This window comes from Vanacampus margaritifer, chromosome 15 (genome assembly GCF_051991255.1).
Source record: "Vanacampus margaritifer isolate UIUO_Vmar chromosome 15, RoL_Vmar_1.0, whole genome shotgun sequence".
NCBI classification, from domain to species: domain Eukaryota; kingdom Metazoa; phylum Chordata; class Actinopteri; order Syngnathiformes; family Syngnathidae; genus Vanacampus; species Vanacampus margaritifer.
In genome coordinates this window covers 10319509-10343838 of record NC_135446.1, presented here as the reverse complement: position 1 = coordinate 10343838, position 24330 = coordinate 10319509, and the positions used below count along the sequence as shown (strand labels likewise).

At 38.1% G+C, this 24330-nt stretch overlaps 2 protein-coding genes across 3 annotated transcripts; one reads left to right on the top strand and one right to left on the bottom strand.

Annotated features, from left to right (window-relative positions):
* The first annotated feature begins 314 nt into the window (after positions 1-314).
* zdhhc17 (zDHHC palmitoyltransferase 17) lies at positions 315-16002 on the top strand. The gene is made up of 17 exons (XM_077544494.1): positions 315-416; positions 3521-3624; positions 3707-3829; positions 3898-3975; positions 4191-4335; positions 5380-5444; positions 5951-6113; positions 6200-6325; positions 7278-7420; positions 8385-8487; positions 10269-10391; positions 11677-11739; positions 11816-11909; positions 12745-12828; positions 13101-13258; positions 13339-13433; positions 14519-16002. Exons 1-17 carry the CDS (start codon positions 354-356, stop codon positions 14655-14657), a joined length of 1869 nt encoding a protein of 622 aa, XP_077400620.1. The 5' UTR covers positions 315-353; the 3' UTR covers positions 14658-16002.
* Positions 15959-24291, bottom strand: csrp2 (cysteine and glycine-rich protein 2). Of its 2 annotated transcripts, XM_077544497.1 has the most exons (7): positions 24176-24258; positions 22584-22644; positions 21279-21396; positions 20628-20796; positions 18137-18266; positions 17005-17098; positions 15959-16176 (listed from the first exon to the last, which is right to left on the bottom strand). In XM_077544497.1, the coding sequence occupies exons 3-7, from the start codon at positions 21388-21390 to the stop codon at positions 16100-16102; spliced, it is 582 nt and encodes a 193-aa protein (XP_077400623.1). In that variant the 5' UTR covers positions 21391-21396; positions 22584-22644; positions 24176-24258; the 3' UTR covers positions 15959-16099. The 2 variants fall into 2 exon arrangements, with proteins under 2 accessions (XP_077400623.1, XP_077400622.1); XM_077544496.1 differs by lacking the exon at positions 22584-22644 and having other exon boundaries at positions 24176-24291.
* Positions 24292-24330: the final 39 nt, after the last annotated feature.

The window sequence follows — 24330 nt, the reverse complement described above, 5'->3', positions numbered from 1 at the left end:
AAGTACTTAAGGAACACAAAATTCAAATAATATTTGATGTTAATTGTAAATAATGCAACGATTACAGTCGTCAACATGTAATAGTAATCTAGTGAGGAGCCGGCGACATCTAGTGGCATTATCTGTTCATTACATGGCCTGAACTTCCCACAATGTTGACAATATCAGAGAGGTGTTATTTATACAGTAGATGGAAACTATTTTTGCTGTTAAATAGCACCTAATTTTAGATTTAAATGACACGAATGAAACCATTTGTTTATATTTTTGACAGCTCCGCCCTCCTTGAATCCCCATCTGCCCCCTTTGCAGCCTCCCTTTTCCCACAATGCACTGCGGGCATCACCACCAAGATGGCCGATGTCATGGAGGAGTATGAGAAAGAAGCTGGCTGCGTCCCTATTCTCCATCCAGAGGTACGTTTGTACACCCGTCTCTCGGGCTTGTATGCATAAATTCACCATGGACCAAATCTTGGCCATCGGCGTGGATGTTCTTTGTATTTCGTCGTGTTTTTCCCCCCAAGAGTAAATGCCCCCTGCATTACCACTAGCGGGGGGGATGTCAGGCTGCTAACGATGCTAAATGCGCTAACGCCCCCCTCCCCAACACACCCCTCCTGCTGCATTGCTAGTGCTCACAGACACATAGTTGATGTCTTGTGTTATTTTCACGCGAAAATGTTTACCTCGATTTTTGCCAAATGCACGACCGTTATCGTGTTTTCTAAGATGTGCTTTTCCAAGTGTCTTTTTGCGCAAAAAATAAAATAAAAAATAGTCAATCCTCAGTCGAGCGTCATGTAGCTCGGGAGCTACGTTAGCTGGTATAAAATGTGTGTCAATTTTGTCAAACATCAAAAAGGCTACAAAATATGTTAATAACAATGAATTATTAATACTATTGATTACAAGCATGTTGCCGAATAATATACTTGCACATCATTCCCACGGCTATTAGTGTTCATCAATGTCCAATTTGGAATTTGCTACTTGCTGCTCATTTCGATTTAAAAATCATATTTTTCGAGAAGGCTCAGTCATTGTGTGCGTAATTGTTGCTTACTGGTGTGTAGGGAGCTTGTTATTACGTGGCTTTAGTTTGTGCTCAACATGTTAGCGGCCTTTTTGGCTCATCAATTGATCAAACCCCTTTCTTTCTTTTTTAAAAAAAAACAGATAATAAAACAATTAAGACTGGTCTCTTTTTCACTGGTGATCTGGCCAAGAAAGTGGAGCACCATTCACATCATAGCAATATCAATGTATACACAAAATAATGCACTTTGCATAAAAATGTACATAAGAGCACGTGAGATTACAGTACAGATTCAGAAAACGAGGCCACTTTCAATGATGACATGCATTAATGTTATTTGGCCTGCTTACCCATACATAATAAATGAACTGCTGTTTTTTTTTCAGGGATGATATTGATTATTAGTACAGTAGTCAAGAGACCAAAAACTGATATTTGAAGCCGATATTTACTTTCACTAAAAAGGGAAAATATTGGCGTTAAGTTCGTCAACATAAAAAACTAATTCTAACTCTTAACTATGTCAGAATGTTTTAAGCATTTGTTTATGTTACTGAACAACTCAGATTAGCATTTTTTAAATGTTAGACAATTAGGCTATTTTTAAATATTTTTTTTTTATTTTGAACCAAGTTCAGGGAGCTATCATGGTCATCAGCATGTCTTAAAAAGTCAATTGAAAACTTAAACAAGTAAATAGCTCACTTAACCTCCCATATTGTTTTCTACAGTAAATAAAATACTGTATCTAAAATGTAAAAATTTCACTTATCTTAGTTTTAGTTTCAAACAAAAAAGAAGGTGCAGAGAGTTCTCAGGGTCAGCAGCATTAATTATAAAGTTAATTGAAAATTCAAATAAGCAGTTCCCTGAAGTTAACACAGTTTTAAATTGCTCTATTTTCCTCTGTCATCATTTTTTGAAAGGCCGATATTCGTCAAAATGCCGAATGCTGCGATAATCTGCCTGTCTGATGATGATCAATCTATCTCTAGTTTTTAATACAATTCTTTCAGGGATGTTAACAGTTTGACCATATGATGTGCGGCGAAGAGGGTGATTTTGTTGCTATTTCCTCTAATCTTTTTTGTAATGGCACAATAACTTCCTCTTTTCGGGAGGTAGGCCCAGACAAATACAATAGTTTCATTGTTTTACACTTTAATCTAGATTGTGTCTTGTTGGGCCCCAATGCGCTTAGATAGCAAGAGGGACAAGAGCCAGTGCTAAAATGGAGTCAAGGGACAGGAGAATTGAACCGATGCTTCTGTCTGTGTGTTGTTACTCACCAACAGATGAAACAAGTGGCCGTCAGAAAACTGAAGTTGTCTTGTTTACATTCAAACTGAGTTTGTAGCAAACATGCATGATGTAATAGTAAAGAACATTTGATTGTGATCAGGTGAAGAATGAAAAGGCTTATTGCATTTATCACCGCAGTGACAAAAGTTCTGCCCCATTACCGTGGAGACTAATTGAATATGAGAAATAGTGCAGATGCTGCGTCGCACATGTGACACATGATTAGATCTTCCAGCGCGAGGCTGGATTAGCTGTTGTTGTCCTGTTCTACCGCTGCATACGCTGTTAAACAGTTTTTCACTATTTCAGTTTTCCTCATTTGTTTGCAGCTTGACCAAAATGGTGACACGCGACGCACTTTGGAGTCAGCCCTTTCACCACAATATAAGAACATGAGCACCTTTTCGCAACATATGCAGTTAGCTAGCTAGCTGTGCTACACCCTGAAATTGCATCTTCCCTTCGCATAGTCCACTGGCGTGGCTGCTTTAGACGATCCCGCTGGGATATATTACGGCCACTGCAGGCTTTAAGCAGATATATTTTCGTGACTCAAACACGTTATGTTTGTTATGCTAAGTGTAGGCATAAGAACGATGCTTAGATGAAGTAGCATCCATTTTGCCAGTTGACAGTTAAGCGGGGCGTGGTTTCAGTGCATCCAGCGTTACATGCTCACAGCATCTCACAGTTCAACTTGATTTTCATGACTTTGAAGACGCTGGTTTTTTTTTAAATTCAAATTTGCTTGTTAGCACTTTTTTTCTGTTGTGTGTCCCATTTACCAGCTCAGTGGCCTAGTGGTACAGTGTCCGCCCTGAGACTGGGAGGTTGTGGGTTCAATTCCCGGCTGGGTCATGCCAAAGACTGTTAAAATGGGACCCATTGCCGCTCTGCTTGACATTCAGCAATAAGGGTTGGAATTGGGAGGTTAGATCACCATATGATTCCCGAGCGCGGCTGCTACTGCTGCTGCTCACCGCTCCCTCAGGGGATGGGTCAAATGCGCAGAACGAATTTCGCCCCACTTAGGTGGGTGTGACAATCAGTGGATCTTATCTTATCTTATTTAGAAGACATTCATTTTCAATGTACAGAGATTTAAGTGTTTAATTTCCCATTTCCCTCTTGTCTGGAAGGCCCTGGAGAAAACCTGACCTCGGTTTCTCTTTCTCTTTAGGAAATCAAGCCTCAGAGCCACTTCAACCATGGCTACAACGAGAACGTCAGCCGCAAGAACCACGTGGATGACTACAGCACATGGGACATCGTTAAAGCCACACAGTGCGTGCAAATAAAGCTCTTTTTTGGTCTGATTTGAAACTGATTTGCAATTCACCCTAACATGACTTCATCTTCTCCGCAGGTACGGCATCTTCGAGCGATGCAGGGAGCTGGTGGAGGCCGGATTCGACGTTCGGCAGCCAGACAAAGAAAATGTGACACTCCTCCACTGGGCTGCTATTAACAACAGGGTAGATTTGGTCAAGTGAGTCTCCCTCCTCTTTCGGTGTTATTTCTATTAATGTCATAGGTGCTAATAATACTTCACCGCAGGTACTATATATCAAAGGGGGCCATAGTGGACCAGCTCGGAGGAGACCTGAACTCCACACCACTGCACTGGGCCACCAGGTACGTTCTGTAATTGTTTTGTGAAGTGTCTCTTGCTCCTGCATTATTGATAGCCTGCCTCCCACCTTACATTGACCTTTTAAACCCCCCATTGTCATCTTCCTTGTCTCTTATGACTGCAGCAAGTGAAAAATAATCCATCCATCCGAATCGAATCTATTCAAATGTAACGTTTCTGTGACTCCCAACAAAATCTGTTTTATGACTTACTCCAGACAAGGCCACCTATCCATGGTGGTGCAGCTCATGAAATACGGCGCCGACCCCTCCTTGATCGATGGTGAGGGTTGCAGCTGCGTCCACTTGGCTGCCCAGTTTGGCCACACTTCGATTGTTGCCTACCTTATCGCCAAGGGACAGGTCAGATATTGGATAACACTTACTATCCTCCCACATTCCATAAACATGCCTTAGATTCATAACCTCGCCAGCCAGATTGATAATTGGGATTCACTCGAGGGAATTCTTCACATTATCAATCTGGTACTTCACTCGGCAGACCCGTTCGGGAAAGGCGGGGCTTGCCGTACAATACTTCGAGCTGATTGGACGATGCGGCATCTTTGCGCATTTTGTTTTGACCAATCAAGGCAACCAATGAAAATCTTTTCTTCCGTCTCACCCTTACTAGTTAAAAATGCACGAAACTCCTCACGGTGTTCAAATTCAACAAGGAAACGGCGGGTAAATCTGCGAGAACATAATTAATTGCAGCATCCATTCATCTGTTAGGTTTGTTTGTTTCCCCCCCGCCATCGGCGCTTATTGGTTTCATCCTGCTTAAACAACGCCCGATTGGCCCGATCGAAAAAAGATCGGCTGCAAACATCTCAGGTAGAGCGGTACAAGATGTATTCTCCGGAGTTTGTGAACTCACAAATACCGCGAGAATTCATCTGGCTGGCAAGGTTATTAGATTCATTGACAGCCCTAAATCAGTGATTCCCCAAATGTGAGGCTTCCTTTAGTGACACTTTTAAGAATCACTGCCTAAGTACAGTTCAGTTGTATTTAACTTAAATTCAGTACATTTGCATTTGATCTGTTTTTAGAGATTTATTTTGGTGCAATTTATCTTTTATTTGCAATACTTCCAATTTTTCTATAGGTTTGAATGTGAGTGCGAATGATTAACTGTCTATTTAGTATTTATGTGACGCAACTGCCTGGTGACCAGTCCGGGCTGTCTCACCCAATGCCATCTGAGAGGGATAGGCTCCAGCTTCTCACTATTACCCTAATGAGGACAAGTGCTATAGAAAATGCATGTACATTATGGGTGACATTTCAGTTTGGGTTGTGCCTCTGTTCTCCACCTGAGGGAGACATTACATTCATTTTTGCCTTTGTGTCCTCTCATCTAATTTGCTTATTCAGCATTTTCTCGTTTTGCATGCACGATAGGATGTGGACATGATGGACCAGAATGGCATGACTCCACTCATGTGGGCGGCGTACAGGACGCACAGGTGGGGAAACACACGCGATGAGTTATCGGTTTTCTGCTCTGCTGATAATGACGATGCTGCTGAATGTTGCAGACCAGAAACACAGGGGAAATAATCCACCACACAGAAAGCCATGACATGTTATTATGTGGTGAGCTGTTTGCCACAATGTAAAATAAATAACCAGTAACCCAATTTTGTACTGTACCATATACTGTAGTCTCTTATTAACCTACACATATAGCACAACCATAATTACATTTGTAGGTCATTAATGTAAAACAATCAAATTAGAAACAGTAAGTACGGCAGTGACTGAATGCATCTCAAATATGACGGTAGCTTTGTGTGCCGTGTGGCGACGTTTTCTTACAGCGCTGCCCAAATTACTTTTATTGCGTACCCTATCGTAAGCTTGAAAGCGCGTCTTGTCAGGATTGTCGTAAGAACCTTGGATCTTTTTGAAAAAAAGTGTAGTTCAGTTTTAGCACCATAGCACGGCTTTCATTTTTATATCCTTGCTACAGTGTGGACCCGACCCGACTGCTGCTCACCTTCAACGTGTCTGTGAACCTGGGCGACAAGTACCACAAGAACACGGCGCTGCACTGGGCCGTGCTGGCCGGCAACACCACCGTCATCAGCCTGCTGCTGGACGCCAACGCCAACGTCGACGCGCAGAACATCAAGGTACTAAAATCAGCCGGCGCAAGCTCGCTTTCTGCGTCACACTCGCTTTACATTGCGTATGTTTTTTTCTTCTTCTCGCGTTTAAGGGCGAGACGCCACTTGATCTCGCCAAGCAAAGGAAGAACGTGTGGATGATCAATCACTTGCAGGAAGCGCGGCAAGCGAAAGGTTACGACAGCCCATCCTATTTGAAGAGACTCAAGATGGATAAGGTGGGCACAGACATAGACGATTACTGCATGTCGATTACAATTCTCCATATAATCATCCATTAATCATCAGTTACATTTCATGATGTCAGTCTGACAGGAAGTGGCTGTGAAATAATTTTCCAAGCCGATGGTCACAATATGGGAAGACAACAGGAAGCTTAGTCATGTTATTTTATACTTTAAGTGTAATACAACTTCATGGATTCACCAATTAAAGTTCAACTTACCCTGAAAAAAATGGTGTGTTAAATGTACTCAATTTTATTTAATCAAGTGGTTGCACACAATAACATCATCTGGATCCAGAAACATACTTTATGTAGATGTATAGTTTACTTAAAAAAATGTATGTCGATTCAGATGACGATTTCATGCAACTTCTTGACCAAATATGAGTTCCATCTTTGTCAGTGTACTTACTATCAAATCAATTTTCAATATGTTCTGCCAAAAAAAAAAGTGGCAGTGTTGTATAAAAACATAAGGAGAATGTAAAGAAAAATGCATACATTTTAAAGATCATACATAGAGTATTAATGACATTTGTGGCGGTTGTAAGAGTGATCTATACTTGACTTAGTGTGAGCCTTGTCGGTAATAAAATGATTTCAGATAAGTTTTCGACGCATATGCCATAAGAACTAAACAACGTTGAGGGCTTTTTTTGTTTGGTTTACAGCAGCAAACAATAATAATGATATATTCACTACACTGGGCAAAGCAGAATGAGAACAGCTGTGTATGAAGCAATTGTGCATGAATAATTTATACAATGCATGTGGCTGCGAATGGGAAACTATGAATGAACAAAGAATGGTCAGCAGCATGACACATGGAAGTAGTTGAGCATGAAATGAAATACCTGCAATATTATCAGCAGTGGCAGGATAACTACATGAACAAATATGTATAACATAAAACCCTGTTGTCTTGTTTTGTCCTCTGCCTGCAGGAGGTCAGACAAAAGGTGATGCTGGGAACGCCCTTCCTAGTCATCTGGCTGGTGGGTTTCATCGCCGACCTCGACATCGACTCTTGGATTATCAAGGGCCTCATGTACGTTGGCGTTTGGGTGACCGTGCAGTTCCTCTCCAAGTAAGTCTGCGCGGGAGCATGTTTTATGTTTAATGTTGCGAGACTTTATGGTATCTTAAAAGGTCATCTGGGACTGAATGTCTGCAATCTGAAAAAACATTGAAGTAAATCTTTGGCATTGAATGAGTTCAGCATGTCGTTATCGTACTAACAAAGGGAACTTCAATAGTTAAACCCCTTAAAAGCATTATGTCGTCACACATGGTCAAATTAGAAATTGTTATATATGGTTATATATTTCATTATTTAGTGTACCTTTAATTTATTTCAAATAAATAATAAAAATGAAATAGATTGATTATTGAACCTGTCAAATGTACATTAACAAAAAATATTTACAGTATTTATTTATAAATATTTAATTTAATGAATTTATTTATTTACTACATCTAGTATAACTGGTTAAGTGATATTTATTAATTTTTTTTTTTATAAAAACATCACAAATTTGTGATTTATTTATTGATTGACTATAAAATAAATTTTAAGTACAATAATAGAATTTATTATTAAAATTAACTATTTTACCCCTTAAAAGCATTATGTCGTCACACATGGTCAAATTAGAAATTGTTATATATGGTTATATATTTCATTATTTAGTGTACCTTTAATTTATTTCAAATAAATAATAAAAATGAAATAGATTGATTATTGAACCTGTCAAATGTACATTAACAAAAAATATTTACAGTATTTATTTATAAATATTTAATTTAATGAATTTATTTATTTACTACATCTAGTATAACTGGTTAAGTGATATTTATTAATTTTTGTTTTTAAAAAAACATCACAAATTTGTAATTTATTTATTGATTGACTATAAAATAAATTTTAAGTACAATAATAGAATTTATTATTAAAATTAACTATTTTACCCCTTAAAAGCATTATGTCGTCACACATGGTCAAATTAGAACTTGTGTTTTGGAATAACATTAACCCACCTATTTCTTTCCAGGGCTTTCTTTGACCACTCCATGCACAGTGCTCTCCCTCTGGGCATCTACCTGGCCACCAAGTTTTGGATGTACACAACTTGGTTCTATTGGTTCTGGAATGATATCCTTTTGGGATTTGTGCACAGAATACTTTTTACCCTTTGTGTAGAAAACAGGCCCACTCCCCTGTATTATTTTTTGTGGAGTCATATATGTCAAGCACAAACCTGTCAATAGTGACAGATGGCTTCTAATGTCCACCAGACGGCATTTCACTTGCGTGTCGAGCACTGTCTAATTATAGGGGAGGAATTAGGGGGAATGTGGAATTAAAGCTTCTTCGTCCGTTCAGTAAATCGGACATAAACAAGCAGGTTGTAAATGAGACCGATTTTCCCTGCTTTTCCCTCACATTTGTTTTATTTAGACAGAACACAAACAATTCTGAGCTGGCATAGCTGAGGGCTGAGTTTTCAATCTATTTGGCTTAAAAGAGCCAAAACCCGAAACATTAATAGGGATGGATTGCAAAGCGCAGTGTCCAATCATTGCATGTGCAAATGAGCTTGTTAGCCACTTTCCTGTGTTTTTAGATTTATGGACAGAGAGTTGGAGTGGAACAGCTGCTGGGCGGAATCCAGCAGAGACAGAATCTGGCTGCTCATGCATATTTTTTTCTTCTGTTCAATGAAGAATTGCCTTTCTGTGTGCGCGCTGCTAATTGAAGGAGGGGAGGGCACTGAATCATATGCCTCATTGCTGCACTAATAGGGAGGGCGAGTACAGTGCTGAGCTTGATGAAAAGAGGCACATTGGGTGTCTTCATTTCAACACTGTCCACTATGGTTCTGATTTTTGGATTACAGCAGGGTCGGGCAAACTTTTGCATTAAAGCACAGATGGGCCAGGTCTTTTGTAAATTGGAAGGGGGAAAAAAATAATATTGTAACATTAGAATAATTAATGTTATATTTGTGCTATTTATAATTAAACTGGTTATATATATTTCATTATTTAGTGTACCTTTAATTTATTTCAAATAAATAATAAAAATGAAAGGTTAATTATTGAACCTGTCAAATGTACATTTACAAAAAAATATTTGATTGTATTAAATACATTTATTTATTTACTGTATCTAGTACAACTGGTTAATTGATTTTTATACATTTTTGTTTTTAACAAATTTCTTGTAAATAAAGTAAAATTTTAAAAAATTACTTAGAGATTTGTGATTTATTTATTGATTGACTATCAAATTAATTTTAAGTACAATAATATAATTTACGATGAGAATTGTTAATTTATTATTAAAATTAACCATTTTACATAGAGAATTTAGCATTTTCACCCATACTGTTTTACATAAATGTTTGATTATGATGATTTTCTAGGTTTTGACTGCTGGCATGATTTCTCTCGTTTTTGTTTTCCCGCATTGTCATTATTTGTCAGGCAGTAGTTTTTCCTCCCCTAAAAATGAGAGGACATGCTGCTTCACGTGACTGACCTGCAGGTGGAGTAGTTGTTGTTCCTAGCAGCTGCACGTATATAGATGCTGATGTTCTGTGCCGAAAACTGCGGGATTAGAAATTTCTCTGCATAAAATGTGACATCATACATTAATAGTGGGACCTTTGAGACATATTGACTGAAAATGCTCTTGTAAAACGTCACATTTTATCTACTACTTCTACTGGTTCCCGACTTGTAGAGATGCCAACCATTGCTTTGCTTCCATTTTGCTTGTTTATTCTGCTACAAATCAGAAACATTATTTTTGCTGACAGATCCGTAAGTCTTTATTATTCAACAAGTCATAATAACTCTATAAGTCATAATAATGTAGACTTTGAGTATGATACTTGAGTGTTGGCTGTTTTCCTTAACCTCGCCTCGCACATCTCCCCTTCGCCACGGTCCACGTGCCGTTCCTCATCAACACGCTGGCTCTGTTCTACAACTTTGGCAAATCGTGGAAATCAGACCCAGGGATCATCAAAGCCTCAGAGGAGCAGAAGAAAAAGGTCAAATCATCGCGTTTTCAAGCTGTCGCATTCCATTTGGGATCGTTTTGAATACAAAAGAAATGCAACATGGCAGCCTCCTCTCATAGCGGAAGCTCCTGTGTCTTCTCCCTCATTATTGGACTATAAAGCACATTGAAAGGGGCCCGGATCCCCCATCCTGTGATTGATGAACGAGCTAAATATATCCTGCATTGTTGAGGGCTTCAAAGCTTAAGAGGAACCCTTTCCTCCTCTTGATTTCCCCTAAAACAAACCCAGAAGTAAAAGGGTTTTTAATCTTTGTTTAGGATTTTTGTTTTTTGCCTTTTTTTGTACCAGAGTCCAATTTACTTGAGTTTGAGTATCTGCCGATATCAAGTCCCGATACCTTGGCGAGGCATTAAGAAGAAGAAAAAAACATTCCAAATCTTCGTAACTCAATTAAAGATGTCCCAATGTGATACCTTTGTATATGGTTTTAAGTTAAGTTCAGCAGTACTGGTAGTTCAAACCCAGTAAACAAATAGAATCATTTTATTATATATATATATATATATATATATATATATATATATTAGAGCTGCCAAACGATAAAACAATTTTATCAGATAAATCACATCTTGGAATTTTGATTAATCCCGATTAATCACTTAATAAAAAAAAATGTTTCCCGCCAAATTTGAAGAGCACCGGTTATGTGTTAATTCTTTCTACATTTAATGTTATGAGGTCGTCTTCAACATTTTTTTTTCATCCTCCTATTTTTCTAATTACTTGCATAATTTAAAATGGGGGAAAAATGACCCCAATATTTTGACATGAACAAATATTCTAAATGTCATACGCAAATATTCATCAAATACTTTACTTTAAAGCCTGTAATTATGTTTATTGCTCAAACAACCTGTGCTACCTTAAATGTAGCCATCCGCTGTCAACGCTAAAGGATAATCTATGGTCAAAATTAACAGTGCGATTAATCTGCGTTAATTCATGATTAATGCAATATTTTTTTGTGATTAATTAATGCTTTAACTTTGACAGCACTAATATATATATATATATATATATATATATATCACAAAATAATGATTTGAACAAATACACGTAATATCCTGTACTAGATATGAAAAAAAATTCAACAGTGCAGTAACAAAATTAAATTTTAAAAATCTTTTTTTTTTTAAATCCCCCCCAAAATTTAAATGGTCACTGAATTAAATTTGGCCTGATTACGATATTTGTGTAGCTTAAATTGGTTAAGCTAATTATTCATTCAGATCTCCTTTATTCCCTCCTCCAGACTATTGTGGAGCTGGCAGAGACGGGCAGCTTGGACCTCAGCATCTTCTGCAGCACTTGCTTGGTAAAGCCGGTATCACCTTTTTAAGGACCAATATAACTATTGAAGAAACCTATTGCATGACTTTCTCCCTGTGCAGATACGGAAGCCTATCAGATCCAAACACTGCGCCGTGTGCAACCGCTGCATCGCCAAGTTCGACCACCACTGCCCCTGGGTGGGCAACTGCGTGGGTACGTCGCGGAGGCTATTATATTACACCTGAGCTTGATAAATGAGGAGTCATCACGATGATTGGTGACCCTGAGAGAAGAGAAGACAGCGGAGCCTTAACTTAGGAGAAAAATGAGGGGGAAGGGAGGAGTACCAAGGGGCTCGTAGAAGCAGATGGTCCGGATGAAGCTTTTTTGAGCGAGGAAACAGATCACACTCCTGCTGAAGTGTTTCAAAGTTTGTTCAGTCATTAACATTAAATCATCTAGGAGAGCAAGCTGTTGTCAACATTTTAGATTAGTTCATTATTTGTAAAAAAAAAAAATAATAATAATAATAACACCAACACGTGAACTGACTAATAATATCGATTTTTGAAAACATGAAATTGACCAAATTTTGACTTTTGAGGTTTCGGCCCGACGACAGCGATTTAATATTTAACATGCCACATCAGCTGTGTAGATAAAGTGACATCATACCAGACAGGAGAAAAAAATCATTATTGCGCAATGACTTCTGTTGACACCCCCCACCACCCCCACAATGTCTACCGGGGCTCGTGGTTTAGACTGAGGAGTCAACAAAACAAGCTAATTCCTATCATTCTGTGAGTGTGTTGAAGGAGGGGAAGGCACTGAATAATATGCCTCATTGCTGCACTAATAGGGAGGGCGAGTACAGTACTGCGCTTGATGAAAAGAGGCACACTGGGTGTCTTCATTTCAACACTGCCCACTATGGTGTTGTTTTTAAAGCTTTAAGTGTTGCCTCTTGAGATATTTTGGCAAAAGCCAAAAACAGTTCCTTTTCCAAATCAAAGCGGCAAGTGACGTCTGTTGTTTCTGTCCACAGGAAGCGGGAACCACCGCTACTTCATGGGTTACCTGTTCTTCCTGCTGTGCATGATTTGTTGGATGTTGTACGGCTGCATCTCCTGTGAGTGCTTTCACCCGCTTGTTCTGAATGCCTTGGAAAGTTTAGAGAAGGTTGACCTGAAATCTCACCCCAAAATACCAAATTGCTCTTTGTGAGTACAGTGAAGCCCAATTATTTGCGACCAAAATCAATGAGTAATTGGCACTCCTCCTAAAAGGGTTTCACCCATAGAAGCCACAAAATGGCGGCAAAAAAACGGATTGGATTGATGGATTCACTGTGCAGCATGTTTGAGCACGTACGTCACTTCCTCCTTGTTCTGTCCGCCACAGACTGGAAGATCCACTGCGCCACGACTTACGCCAAGGACGGCTTCTGGCTCTACTTGACCCAGATCGCCGCCTGCTCGCCGTGGATGTTCTGGATGTTCCTCAACAGCGTCTTCCACTTTATGTGGGTGGCCGTGCTCATCATGTGTCAGCTCTACCAGGTCGGGACACCTCGCTATATTCCGCTTCGTCTTAACATAAATCCAAACTGGCTGACATTGCGATTTTTCTGGCCCGCCAGATCGCCGCTTTGGGAATCACCACCAATGAGAGGATGAATGCTCGGAGATACAAGCACTTTAAAGTCACGGCCACGTCCATTGAAAGTCCCTTCAAGTAAGTATTGAAGGATCACCATACATTTAGTCTCTCACAGCTGCAACCCTGGGGTTTGTCACTCCTTGTAATTTTAGAAGTATTTCATTTATAACCTGGCCAAGCACTAGAGACAAGGATTGATGTGCGGCGCTGTGATTTTACTATGTCGCTTCGTTGTGGTTGCCCTAAGTGCATGTTCACCCACTTGTAAAGTAAACCACTCAAAATGTCAACGTGTGCAAGCCCAAAATTGCATCAAAGTTTGCCTGTGGGGAAAACCCAATACATTTGGCATTAAATACTGCCACACTGCTGGGGAAAAAAAATAAGATAAACTGCCATTCAAAAAAAGTTGTATTATAATAAAATAAATTTGTAATAGAAACAGTCAAAATGTGATGCCAAATATCATCAGCTTAGCGTTGAGGCCTTAGTAGTCATTTACAAATAAAAGCCATGCAGTGATGTACATCTGCATCATATTGAGAGCTTTTTAATATTTTAGATCCCCTTCATCTGTTTAAATCATTTAGTCCCAGTCATTTTCAGACCCTCCTTTACCCACATGAAACCTGGGATTGAATGCCTGAAATCTTAACTCATTTGCTCCCAAAAATGTATATGTTCTATATTAAATATCACCTTGCTCCCAAAGACGTATTTATATGTTTTTTAATGTTTTATTTATTCTAAAGCATACAGAAGGCTTTAATGCAGCCTCTGAACTAAAGAGGAAGCCTAAAGCAATGGTAATTACTACAAAAAACGGCCAGCAGGTGGCAGCAGAGTGTAAGAGATCAACCAGGGCCATGTTGCAAAAAAAGGTTCTTCTTTTTTTTCCAGTGTTTTAAACAGATTTGTGAATAATGATGTAATTTAGCTATATTCTAATGCTAATTTCTGCAAAATGGAAACTCTTTAAAACAAGCTCCTAATGAAAGAAGAGACTCAGTCAAAATCATTTAAAACAGCCGGGAGCGAAGAGGGTTGCTTAGGGAAAATGGCTGGGAGTGAATGGGTTAAAAGACATAAAATACATCTTTAGGATTAGGATTGAATCAATTGAGTGTTGATTCCTGTCTTGGTCCATCCATGTTTTGCAGCCACGGTTGTGTCCGAAACCTCATCGACTTCTTCGAGGTCCGCTGCTGCGGACTGATGCGGCCCGTGGCGGTAGACTGGACCACGCAGTACACAATAGACTACGACCAGACGTCAGGTTCTGGCTACCAGCTCGTGTAAAAAGAGTGTGAAGACAGAAGGGGCAAGGGGGAGTCTCTGTTTGTTGTGAGAGTTGACACTCCTTTGGACCATCACGCAAAACATCGGACGGGACTAGCATGCTGTTAAGGGGTACACCCCTCACCCCCCCTTTTTTTTTTAAACCACTATTAGAGGGAGATGGACAACAAAACGTCACAAAATCAAAGCACCTCTGGTACTAGTAGAGATGCAGTTGCAGTATCCCCTCCTCGCTTTATTTATGTTCTTTTATTTACAGATAAGGGAATGTGTTTATCAGCACTCTGGACTGGAAAATATCCTAACAAAAAAATCCAATGTGTCACAGGTATATTTATTTAAAACGTATTTATCAATGAGACGCTCCATCATTTCTTTTTCTTTTTTAGCAGAGTAGGCTTTTTTATAATAAGAGTATTACCTGTAGCTGTTGGATGGTGTATTTATTATGACTTGTAGGACAGGAAGGTTCATTCCATGTTATCAAAAAGCTGTAAAGTCTTATGTATGTTTTTTTTTTTGTTGGTCTGCCTACAAACTTGCACTGATTTTTGTTTGTTTTTTGTTGCTGTTACTGAACAAAAGGGCCCAGCAGCACCTTTTCCCCATTGTTGACTTTTCCCGTATGTGAAGTGGCGAGTGTAGAGAATGTGTACATAAATAATTTGGATTTTTTTTTTTTTTTGTCAGCGTAATTTTAAATTTCAATTTGAGGGGGACTATGACAAAGGACATGAAGAAGTTACTGTAGCTTTTAGCGATGTCCTACACTGGTGTCCCACACTTGCATGTCTGATGCCCCCCCCGCCCAGGCCACTGTATATACTCAGTGTTACGTATTGGCAAGTGCATTCTGTTCCATTTGTTTGATCAACTCTCAAATCCAACATCTAGTGAACTCCTCGACTGTGTATTATATTTCATGCTTGTGGACTGTACGCATCCATTTTTTTTAATTATTATTTTTATATGTCATGGGTTTGTTATACCACTGGATGTACAAATTGTAAAGCAAACACTAGACGGTTGTTTTCTTCTTTTCCCCTCCTTTTCTAAAAGCAGAAAAATGTGATCATGCAAGATGGGCCTTGTGTTTTTTTTTTGTTTTGTTTTTTGCCCATCAACACACAAAAAGCAGCCCCGGTTTCACAAGTTCTTCCAATGAAAAAATCAGTTGTATTCCGGATATATACAGTATATATAAATACATACACAGGAAAATAAGACCGTATCATTTCCAGTGCCTCTCTGTGCCCACATCACTTTAAATTCCGCTTCAGATGTAAAACATACGGGCATGGTTCAGTTTTAATGGCTTTAATAATAAAAGACAGTCAAATGTGAACTTTTTTGTGTGTGTGTGGGGGGGGGGGGGGTAGGTTTTATATTTAAGAAGGTATTAAAAGCAACAACAAAAAAAGCGTGTAATGATGATGATGATGTCACTCGGCGTGGACGAGGGCGCCCGCTCCTTGGCCGAAGCCAAATCCTTTCGGGCCGAAGTTCTTGGCATAGCAAGCTGTAGAGACCAATCAGAAGACATTAATCCAAGATGTAAATATGAAGCAAACGCCACACTTTCTGAAACGTTACACAAAATCCAAAAGGTTAGCATGAGCTATCTTAGCTGCTTAGCATGCTTTGAAATTGTTTATGCCTTATGTGGTCATGTGTAAATTTTAAAGAAACAATTCTCAGGGGAAATTTGTTTTAAATCCGCTTGAATCTTTTCTCTCCCCTCCAGAAGACAGCAATTGTTTGAAGCCAATAAGTGACATTCCCACATGTCAGGATTTGAGCAAACAACTTTGTGTGCCTTTCCGGTGTATGTGTGTGTGTCACTTTTTGGGCCTGGTTTCTTGATCTCACTTTGGTGTCAGAAGTTCAAACTGCTTTTTAGGGTGTGAGAAGCACCCAAACAGTTGTAAATAGTTTGCTGTAGCCTACTGAGTCAAAAATTGGTCACTTTATTGGGTTGGCATGGAGATCATCAGAAAATGGGAAAAAAAAATTTGGATTGATTTAAAGACATTCTGCACAAATTACATTTCAAGGTCCGGTGATGTTGGACACATGGTTGTTATATTTATCTACCATGTGTCATGTTAGTGGTGGTCTTTTTTCTTTTCTTTTTTAAATTAGGCCCTAAGTTGCTTTCAGTACTGAACAGTTTAACAACTTTGAAACACATTTATCACAAAAGTCAAAATATGCTTCTACAATTTTAACAGAAGATTGTTAAATTGTTGTAGGCTAATAATAGCAGCACACGAGAGTCAGCTGAACCAATGCGGCTCGTGATGCCTTTCATGATGTCAATAGCCAAGAAAGAAGAGTTTGAGGGCACCTTTGCAGTAGATTTCTCCTTCGTTGTCCGTCTGGGTGGTGGACTCCAGGCTCTTGCCGCACTTGGCACATCGGAAGCAGTTCTTGTGCCACGGCTGTGTGCACAAATTAGCGCCAAAAATTATTTTCAGAGCAGTTAGTTTGAATATGACAACCACAAAAATTCACTTTTTTCATACACAGATACATCATTTTGTACATGATGTGTGTGTCGGGGGTGGGGGGTCAGTGAAGTCTAGTTTAGGCTTTGGCGTCGTCCTATGGTGTGAATGCTGAAATCTGATTGGTTTCCATCAAGGAAGTAAGTACAAAAGAAAAGGGTCTTGAACTTATTCACTGCCATTGACGGCTATAGATGTCAAAAGTTCATTTGAACTATTTTTATTAGTTTAACAATTTTTTCCACTTTTGTTAAGAGTATGAAAACCTACAAAAAAATTAGGGGTGTCAGACGATTACAATTTCTAATCGTAGTTAATCGCATGACTTCACTAGTTAACTCATGATTAATCACAAATGTTATATCTGTTCTAAATGTACAATAAATAAATTCTAGGTTTTCATACTCTTGTTAACAAGTGGGAAAAAAATGTTAAACTAATTTAAAAAATCTATATTAAAAATAAGGGGCATTTAATCGTAATTAATCGCATGATAATTTTATATCTGTTATAAATGTACAATAAAAAAAATACACGTTTTCATAAAAATGAAATGAAATGAAAAAATGTTAAACTTATAGAAATAGTTCAAATAATTTTTTGACGTCTATAGCCGTCAGTGGCAGTGAATGAGTTGAATGATAGCTGGGGTAAAAGACACCACAATCAAGATAAAGGCAAACAAAAAAAAAGCATTACAAACAATATTCCAATTTTTAAAAAGCTGTATTTCTGTTAAATTTTTTTTTTTAATGGAAAAAAGTCTTCTTAGAAATTTCACTTTTGGCGGGAAAATAATTTTCACGACATAAATGTGAAATATTTTGAGAAAAAGTAGCTAAATCAAAGCCCCCACCCCAAATGATTAGTTCAAGAAAAACAAAATACTTTTTTTCACTTGGATTTATCACATAAGAATCTGAACGTGTGTTGCTCAGATTTTTCCTGCTTTCCTGACGCGAGGACATTCACCTTTCCCGCGCCCATAATCTTCTCGGCGGCATACACGGAGTCACCGCAGCGAGCGCATTTTTCAGATCCTGCAAATTTCTGGGCGAATTTGGATGGGTTGGGGTTGGTGGTGGGCTTGTGACACTGCGACCTGTCGGGAGAGAAGCGGGCACAACACAAAAGGCAGATAATGAACGTGACGTGGTCCACCGGGAGGCCCCGGAGCCGCACTCGGTGGAGGGTGACTGCGAGTCGTCCTGAATGAAGCTCTTTGTGGCGCATTGTGAGTCCAGTGTAGGCTCGTTACATAAGAAAACTATTTCATAATAATAAGCGGTAGATGTCTAGGGGTTGGATAAACATGTTGGCTAAGGTGTGTGTTTTTGCTCATTTTCATAATAACATTCTTTGCAGTATTATTGTGCCAACACTTGACTCCTTGAAACCAAAGCATTAGGGGGCTAAAAAACTTTTATTGGTGTGGGAAATATTTGAATGAGGCCTCAAGAACAAAAGTAATTTGATGGATTATTTCTTCAAATAAAAGTGTATTTGGCTTTGGTGTCTACCTACAAAATAAAGGCATAAAAAAAACAAATTTTGTTTTTAAAAAAAGTTCTTAATTTTATGAAGACATTATTTTTCTGGATTTTTTCAAAAGTACAGTTAGAGTTGTAGTATTTTATGAAAAGAGTGTTGTATATTTTAAGAAAATGTATTTATTTACACATTTTATGAAAATCTGATTTTTTAACTCATTCACTGCCATTGACGGCTATAAACGTCAAAAATTCATTTGAACTATTTCTATTAGTTAACATTTTTTTTCCACCTTTGTTAACAAGAGTATGAAAACCTAGAAAAAATAATAATTGTACATTTAGAACAGATATGAAATTTGTGATTAATGTTTATTTGGCTTTGTTGTGTACCTACAAAATAAAGGCATACAAAAAGCTAATTTTGTTTTTAAAAAGTTCTTAATTTTATGAAGACATTATTTTTCTGGATTTTTTCAAAAGTATAGTTAAAGTTGTAGTATTTTATGAAAAGAGTGTTGTATATTTTAAGAAAATGTATTTATTTACACATTTTATGAAAATCAGATTTTTAACTCATTCACTGCCATTGACGGCTATAAACGTCAAAAATTCATTTGAACTATTTCTATTAGTTAACATTTTTTTCCAACTTTGTTAACAAGAGTATGAAAACCTAGAAAAAATAATAATTGTACATTTAGAACAGATATGAAATTTGTGATTAATGTTTATTTGGCTTTGTTGTCTACCTACAAAATAAAGGCATAAAAAAAAACGAATTTTGTTTTTAAAAAGTTCTTATTTTTCTGGATTTTTTCAAAAGTATAGTTAGAGTTGTAGTATTTTATGAAAAGAGTGTTGTATATTTTAAGAAAATGTATTTATTTACAAATTTTATGAAAATCTGATTTTTAACTCATTCACTGCCATTGACGGCTATAAACGTCAAAAATTCATTTGAACTATTTCTATTAGTTTAACATTTTTTCCACTTTTGTTAACAAGAGTATAAAAACCTTTTTATTGTACATTTAGAACAGATATAACGTTTGTGATATAATCATGAGTTAACTAGTGAAGTAATGCGATTAATTACGATAAAAAAATTAATCGCCTGATGCCCTGAATTTTTAATAATAATAATAATAATAATAAAAACTTTTTTTATGGATTTATGGCAGTGAATTATCCATCCATCCATTTTCTTGGCCGCTTTTCCTCACTAGGGTCGCGGGGGTGCTGGAGCCTATCCCAGCTGGCTTCGGGCAGTAGGCGGGGTACACCCTGAACTGGTTGCCAGCCAATCGCAGGGCACACAGAGACGAACAACCACACTCACATTCACACCTAGGGACAATTTGGAGTGTTCAATTAACCTGCCATGCATGTTTTTGGAATGTGGGAGGAAACCGGAGTACCCGGTGAAAACCCACGCAAGCACGAGGAGAACATGCAAACTCCACCCAGGAAGGCCGAAGCCCGGACTCGATCTCACGTCCTCTGCACTGGGAGGCGGACGTGCTAACCAGTCAGCCACCGTGCTGCCCGGCAGTGAATTAGTTAGTTGAAAATGTACACAAGGAAAACTTTTAAATATTAATAATATATTTTAAGGAAATAAATATAATTAATTAGCTTTTTTGTGAACAAAATACAAGAGGGGAAAAAAGTTTTTTTTAAAGAATTTTATGGAAAACTTTCTATTATTTGACCCAAAAAAGTACTGTAAAAATTTGTCGTTTGATAGAGTACATTTTTTATTTATCTTCAAGAAAAATGTCATAATCTTGAGATTGGAGTCAATATTTTAATAAAGGAAAATATTTTTGCAAAAAGTCCTATTTTGTTCAGAAAAAAACCCAAACCGTCTTTCCGTTGATCCCAAATACTGTTTAGCAGGAGCCTGAAAGTGATTCATGTCGAACAAAATATTATTATTGTTCTTATTAACAAGGGAGAGTGTCGCTTACTGCTCGGGTTTGATCCCCAGCCGCTCCCCTCGGTCCATATTGAGCGTGCCGGCGCCCTGTCCGTAGCCGTAGCCTTTTGGACCGTACTTCTTGCCGTAGCACGACTTGCAGTAGATCTCCTGGTCGTGAATTGACACCGTGGTACTGTCCAGACCTTTCCTGCACACCACTGACAAACGCACCCACACAGGCACAAGTTAGTTTATTCAGTGGATATAGAAGGAGGTGCGTGAGTTCAGTTGTTTTTACTTTCTTTGTCTTATTTAGGCTTTTATGAGTAGCTTTGATTTTAATCTTATTAAACTCATTCAATGCCAGTCCAGTTAAAATTGATTGGGGGATTTGTGGCCAGCCATTCTTGATACCAGAAAAAAAGCATAGAGCCAAAGACACAAAGTCCCCTGCACCAATGTGACAAGCCTGTCTTTGTGAGACTTTCTAAGGCAACGTCTCGAACCCTGACCGCCTCCCGGTCGGCCGGTGCCGGCCTGTGCGTGGGGTCTGCGTGTGAGATGGTCGGCACAGAGTCCACACTTTCCCCCCAGCGTGATCTCACTGGAACAAAACAAGCGCCCCCTACACAAAAGAGGCTCGGCCCAGCGCGCCTTTTGTCCGCGGCTGTGCGGCCCGCTTATCTCATCAGGTACTCACTGCAGAGAAAGCAGCCCTTGTGGAAGCTCTTGCCGTCGCACTGCACCTCCTCGGCGTGGTACACTGTGCCGTGGCACGCCGTGCACTTGTTGCCTCCGCCCCAGTTCGGCATTGTTGGCTGACGCATGGAAAAATGGGCAATAGAAAGCAGACAGGAGTTTAGAACATTCTGACAGGATTTCTTGGGATATGATTGTCGGTTGACTTCCAAATAGTTCAATCTCAAACCAAACTTCCCCCTTGAGATTGCTTCAAACATAACAGGTTACTCATACATAAGATGAAGAGAAGAATCGAACTCTAAATACAACTAAAAAAGTAAACTACTCGGCAAGATTAACTCATTCACTGCCATTGACGGCTATAGACGTCAAAAAATGATTTGATCTATTTCTATTAGTTTAACATTTTTTCCCACTTTTGTAACAAGAGTTATGAAAACCCAAATTTTTTTAATTGTATTATTGTAAAATTTGTGATTAATCGCGAGTTAACTAGTGAAGTCATGCGATTAATTACGATTACAAATTTTAATTGCCTGATGCCCCTAATTATTAATCTTTTCTTTAAAAAAAAAAAATATATATATTAAATATATATATATATATATATATATATATATATATAATTAAAATTATTTTATTTTTATTTTAAAAAAAGATTATAAAAATAAATAATTAAAATTATTTTTATTTTTATTTTTTTAAAGAAAAGATTATAAAAAAATGATGGGCCTCAGGCTATTACAATTTGTAATCGCAATTAATCGCATGACTTCACTAGTTAACTCACGATTAATCACAAATTTTATATCTGTTCCAAATGTAAAAAAAAAAAAATTTGGTTTTCATACTCTTGTTAACAAAAGTGGGGGGAAAAATGTTTAACTAATAGAAATTGTTCAAATGAATTTATGACGTCTATAACCGTCAATGGCAGCGAATGAGTTAATTGATATTTGATAATCATGTTGCTTCATTTTGAACTGACACGTTTAGATTTCCTATAGAAATGAGAGCACAGTGTAGTTAGTGACTTTCTTTCTGGGTGGAAAAAGTAATCTCCAATCCTCACAACCTGGGGCTAAAGGACAAAATAAATTCAACTTAATACCCTGAGGAATGCCTATGGGCGATGGGGTGTTGCGGAGAGCTCCACCACAGACCCTCCGTCAGAAACATTACATCACAATAGCTCACTTGATGCCTCCGCGCTTGCGTCTGGCTGTAATTACAGACCCTGGCCTGCCCCGAAATGTGTCCATTTGGGGCCATTTGAAGACATAAATGCAATGACATGACTTACTATGCGATTATCTGGCCAGATGCTGTTGTCTTCCTCACATCTGGATCAACACAATGCCAGGCTGACTCAACGGCATAATAGACAACAGAAAGAGTCAAGAGTTTACCCTGAAACAACTTTGTAAAGTTCACATTAGTGACTTTAGAAAATCCGTCGAAACACATTGTCCTTTTTTATGACTGAAACAATGAAGGATGCGTTTAATGAAGTCAAACCAGTTCGGTTCAATCAGATTGTCAAAATTCCTACAGTGAACATGTCACACAAATAGAGTGGTGGTCAATGGTCATATCTCAAATCATCTTCCTCCATTAAAATGAAAAGAAATGGTATTAATCTGTTCCAGCCCGCCAATAAACACCAATAAAACTTTTGTATAATATCGCAACACTGATTCTCATTGGCCATCTATGGTGTTTTCCACTGAGTGTTAGTATCAAGCTAGTTTTGTTTAGTTCACTGGCGTCCAAAAGTGGGTAGGGTGAAGGGGTTAGCCCCGAACATGTACTTAAGGGTGGCATCAACACCATCCACGAGCAATAGACTGATACCATTTTTTCGACACCGATGCCGTAACTGGTTGTTATTTGGAGCCGAAAGGGAAAATATTGGCGTCAAAATGGAGGGGGGGAAAAAAAACTCCAACTATTATCAATTATTATTGTTGAAATGTCTCGCATATGTTTGTTGAACAACATTTCAGATTTTTTATTATTATTAGACGGTAAACAACTTTGTTTTAAAATTAACAAAAGGTCCTAGGGTTATCTGTTAAAAGTAAATAGCTACCTATTGTTTTCTACAGTGAATATTTTTCAAAATTAAAAAATGTCTGAAATGTTAAACTTTCTCAGGTGGAGAGAGTTGCCAAGGCCAACAACAACACCTCTTGAAAAATTGGCAGAAATTTTAAATAAATAGTTCACTGAAGTTAACAGTAGTAAATTGTTATTATCGGCTGTCAGGTAAAAAAAAACAAAAACAACAACAACAACAAAAAGGCCAATGCTGATATTTGTCAAAATGCTGAATATTGGTAACGATAATACGTCGACAAAATTTTTTAAATGGGCATTAAAATATGTACTGACAGTGAATGGAAAAATCTGACTGCCACTAGATATTGCCATATTTTTTTCGAAATTGTCTGTTTGCACCCCCATCTCCATTTAAATGTAATTAAGGTTTAATACATTTTAATTAAATAATTTGAATATTAATTTATTTTAATTTAATGCTGTTTGAAACTGCAAATTGGTGCACTTGTAGAGTATTTTTGGAGTGGTACCTTGTAAAAAGTTAGAGAACCACTGTGTTATAGCATTTTCTTATTGTTAAAAACAACAATGCTAGCATTTTAATGTATTTCGGCATGTATCACAGGCTATCAAACTTAGGGAACCGGTCCGTTACTTTCACACTGATTACGTCAAATTCTACCAATTGTACCTTTAGTGATAGAGTAAACAATCTTTTTTTTTTTTTTTTAAAGGGGAAAAAAGTAATCCCCGCGTACCTGTGAACGTTCAATAAAATAAAACAACTACATGTTTACTTCGAAGCTGTGTCCAATATACATGTTGTTCAAATACCTTTTGGTAGATGTTACGAAGCAGGCAGTTCCAAATGTTAATTAAGATGGCAAAATTCCAAAGGACGACGCCGTGTCGTGTGCTTCGCAGTAATGTCAGGATGACGTAGCACAGTGCTCGTTTTTACCGACGGCGAGATGGGCGGGGCGTAGGCG

What these genes read in the sequence shown, in the direction of transcription:
- zdhhc17 (XM_077544494.1), top strand. Translation starts at nt 354, where the DNA reads ATGGCCGATGTCATGGAGGAGTATGAGAAAGAAGCTGGCTGCGTCCCT. An exon ending in AACAGGGTAGATTTGGTCAA is followed by an intron (nt 3,830 to 3,897) that starts GTGAGTCTCCCT and finishes ACTTCACCGCAG; the next exon opens with GTACTATATATCAAAGGGGG. An exon ending in TCATGTGTCAGCTCTACCAG is followed by an intron (nt 13,259 to 13,338) that starts GTCGGGACACCT and finishes CTGGCCCGCCAG; the next exon opens with ATCGCCGCTTTGGGAATCAC.
- csrp2 (XM_077544496.1), bottom strand. Translation starts at nt 21,390, where the DNA reads ATGCCGAACTGGGGCGGAGGCAACAAGTGCACGGCGTGCCACGGCACA. An exon ending in CTGGGGATCAAACCCGAGCA is followed by an intron (nt 18,267 to 20,627) that starts GTAAGCGACACT and finishes CTCTCCCGACAG; the next exon opens with GTCGCAGTGTCACAAGCCCA. An exon ending in AGGAGAAATCTACTGCAAAG is followed by an intron (nt 16,177 to 17,004) that starts GTGCCCTCAAAC and finishes TGGTCTCTACAG; the next exon opens with CTTGCTATGCCAAGAACTTC.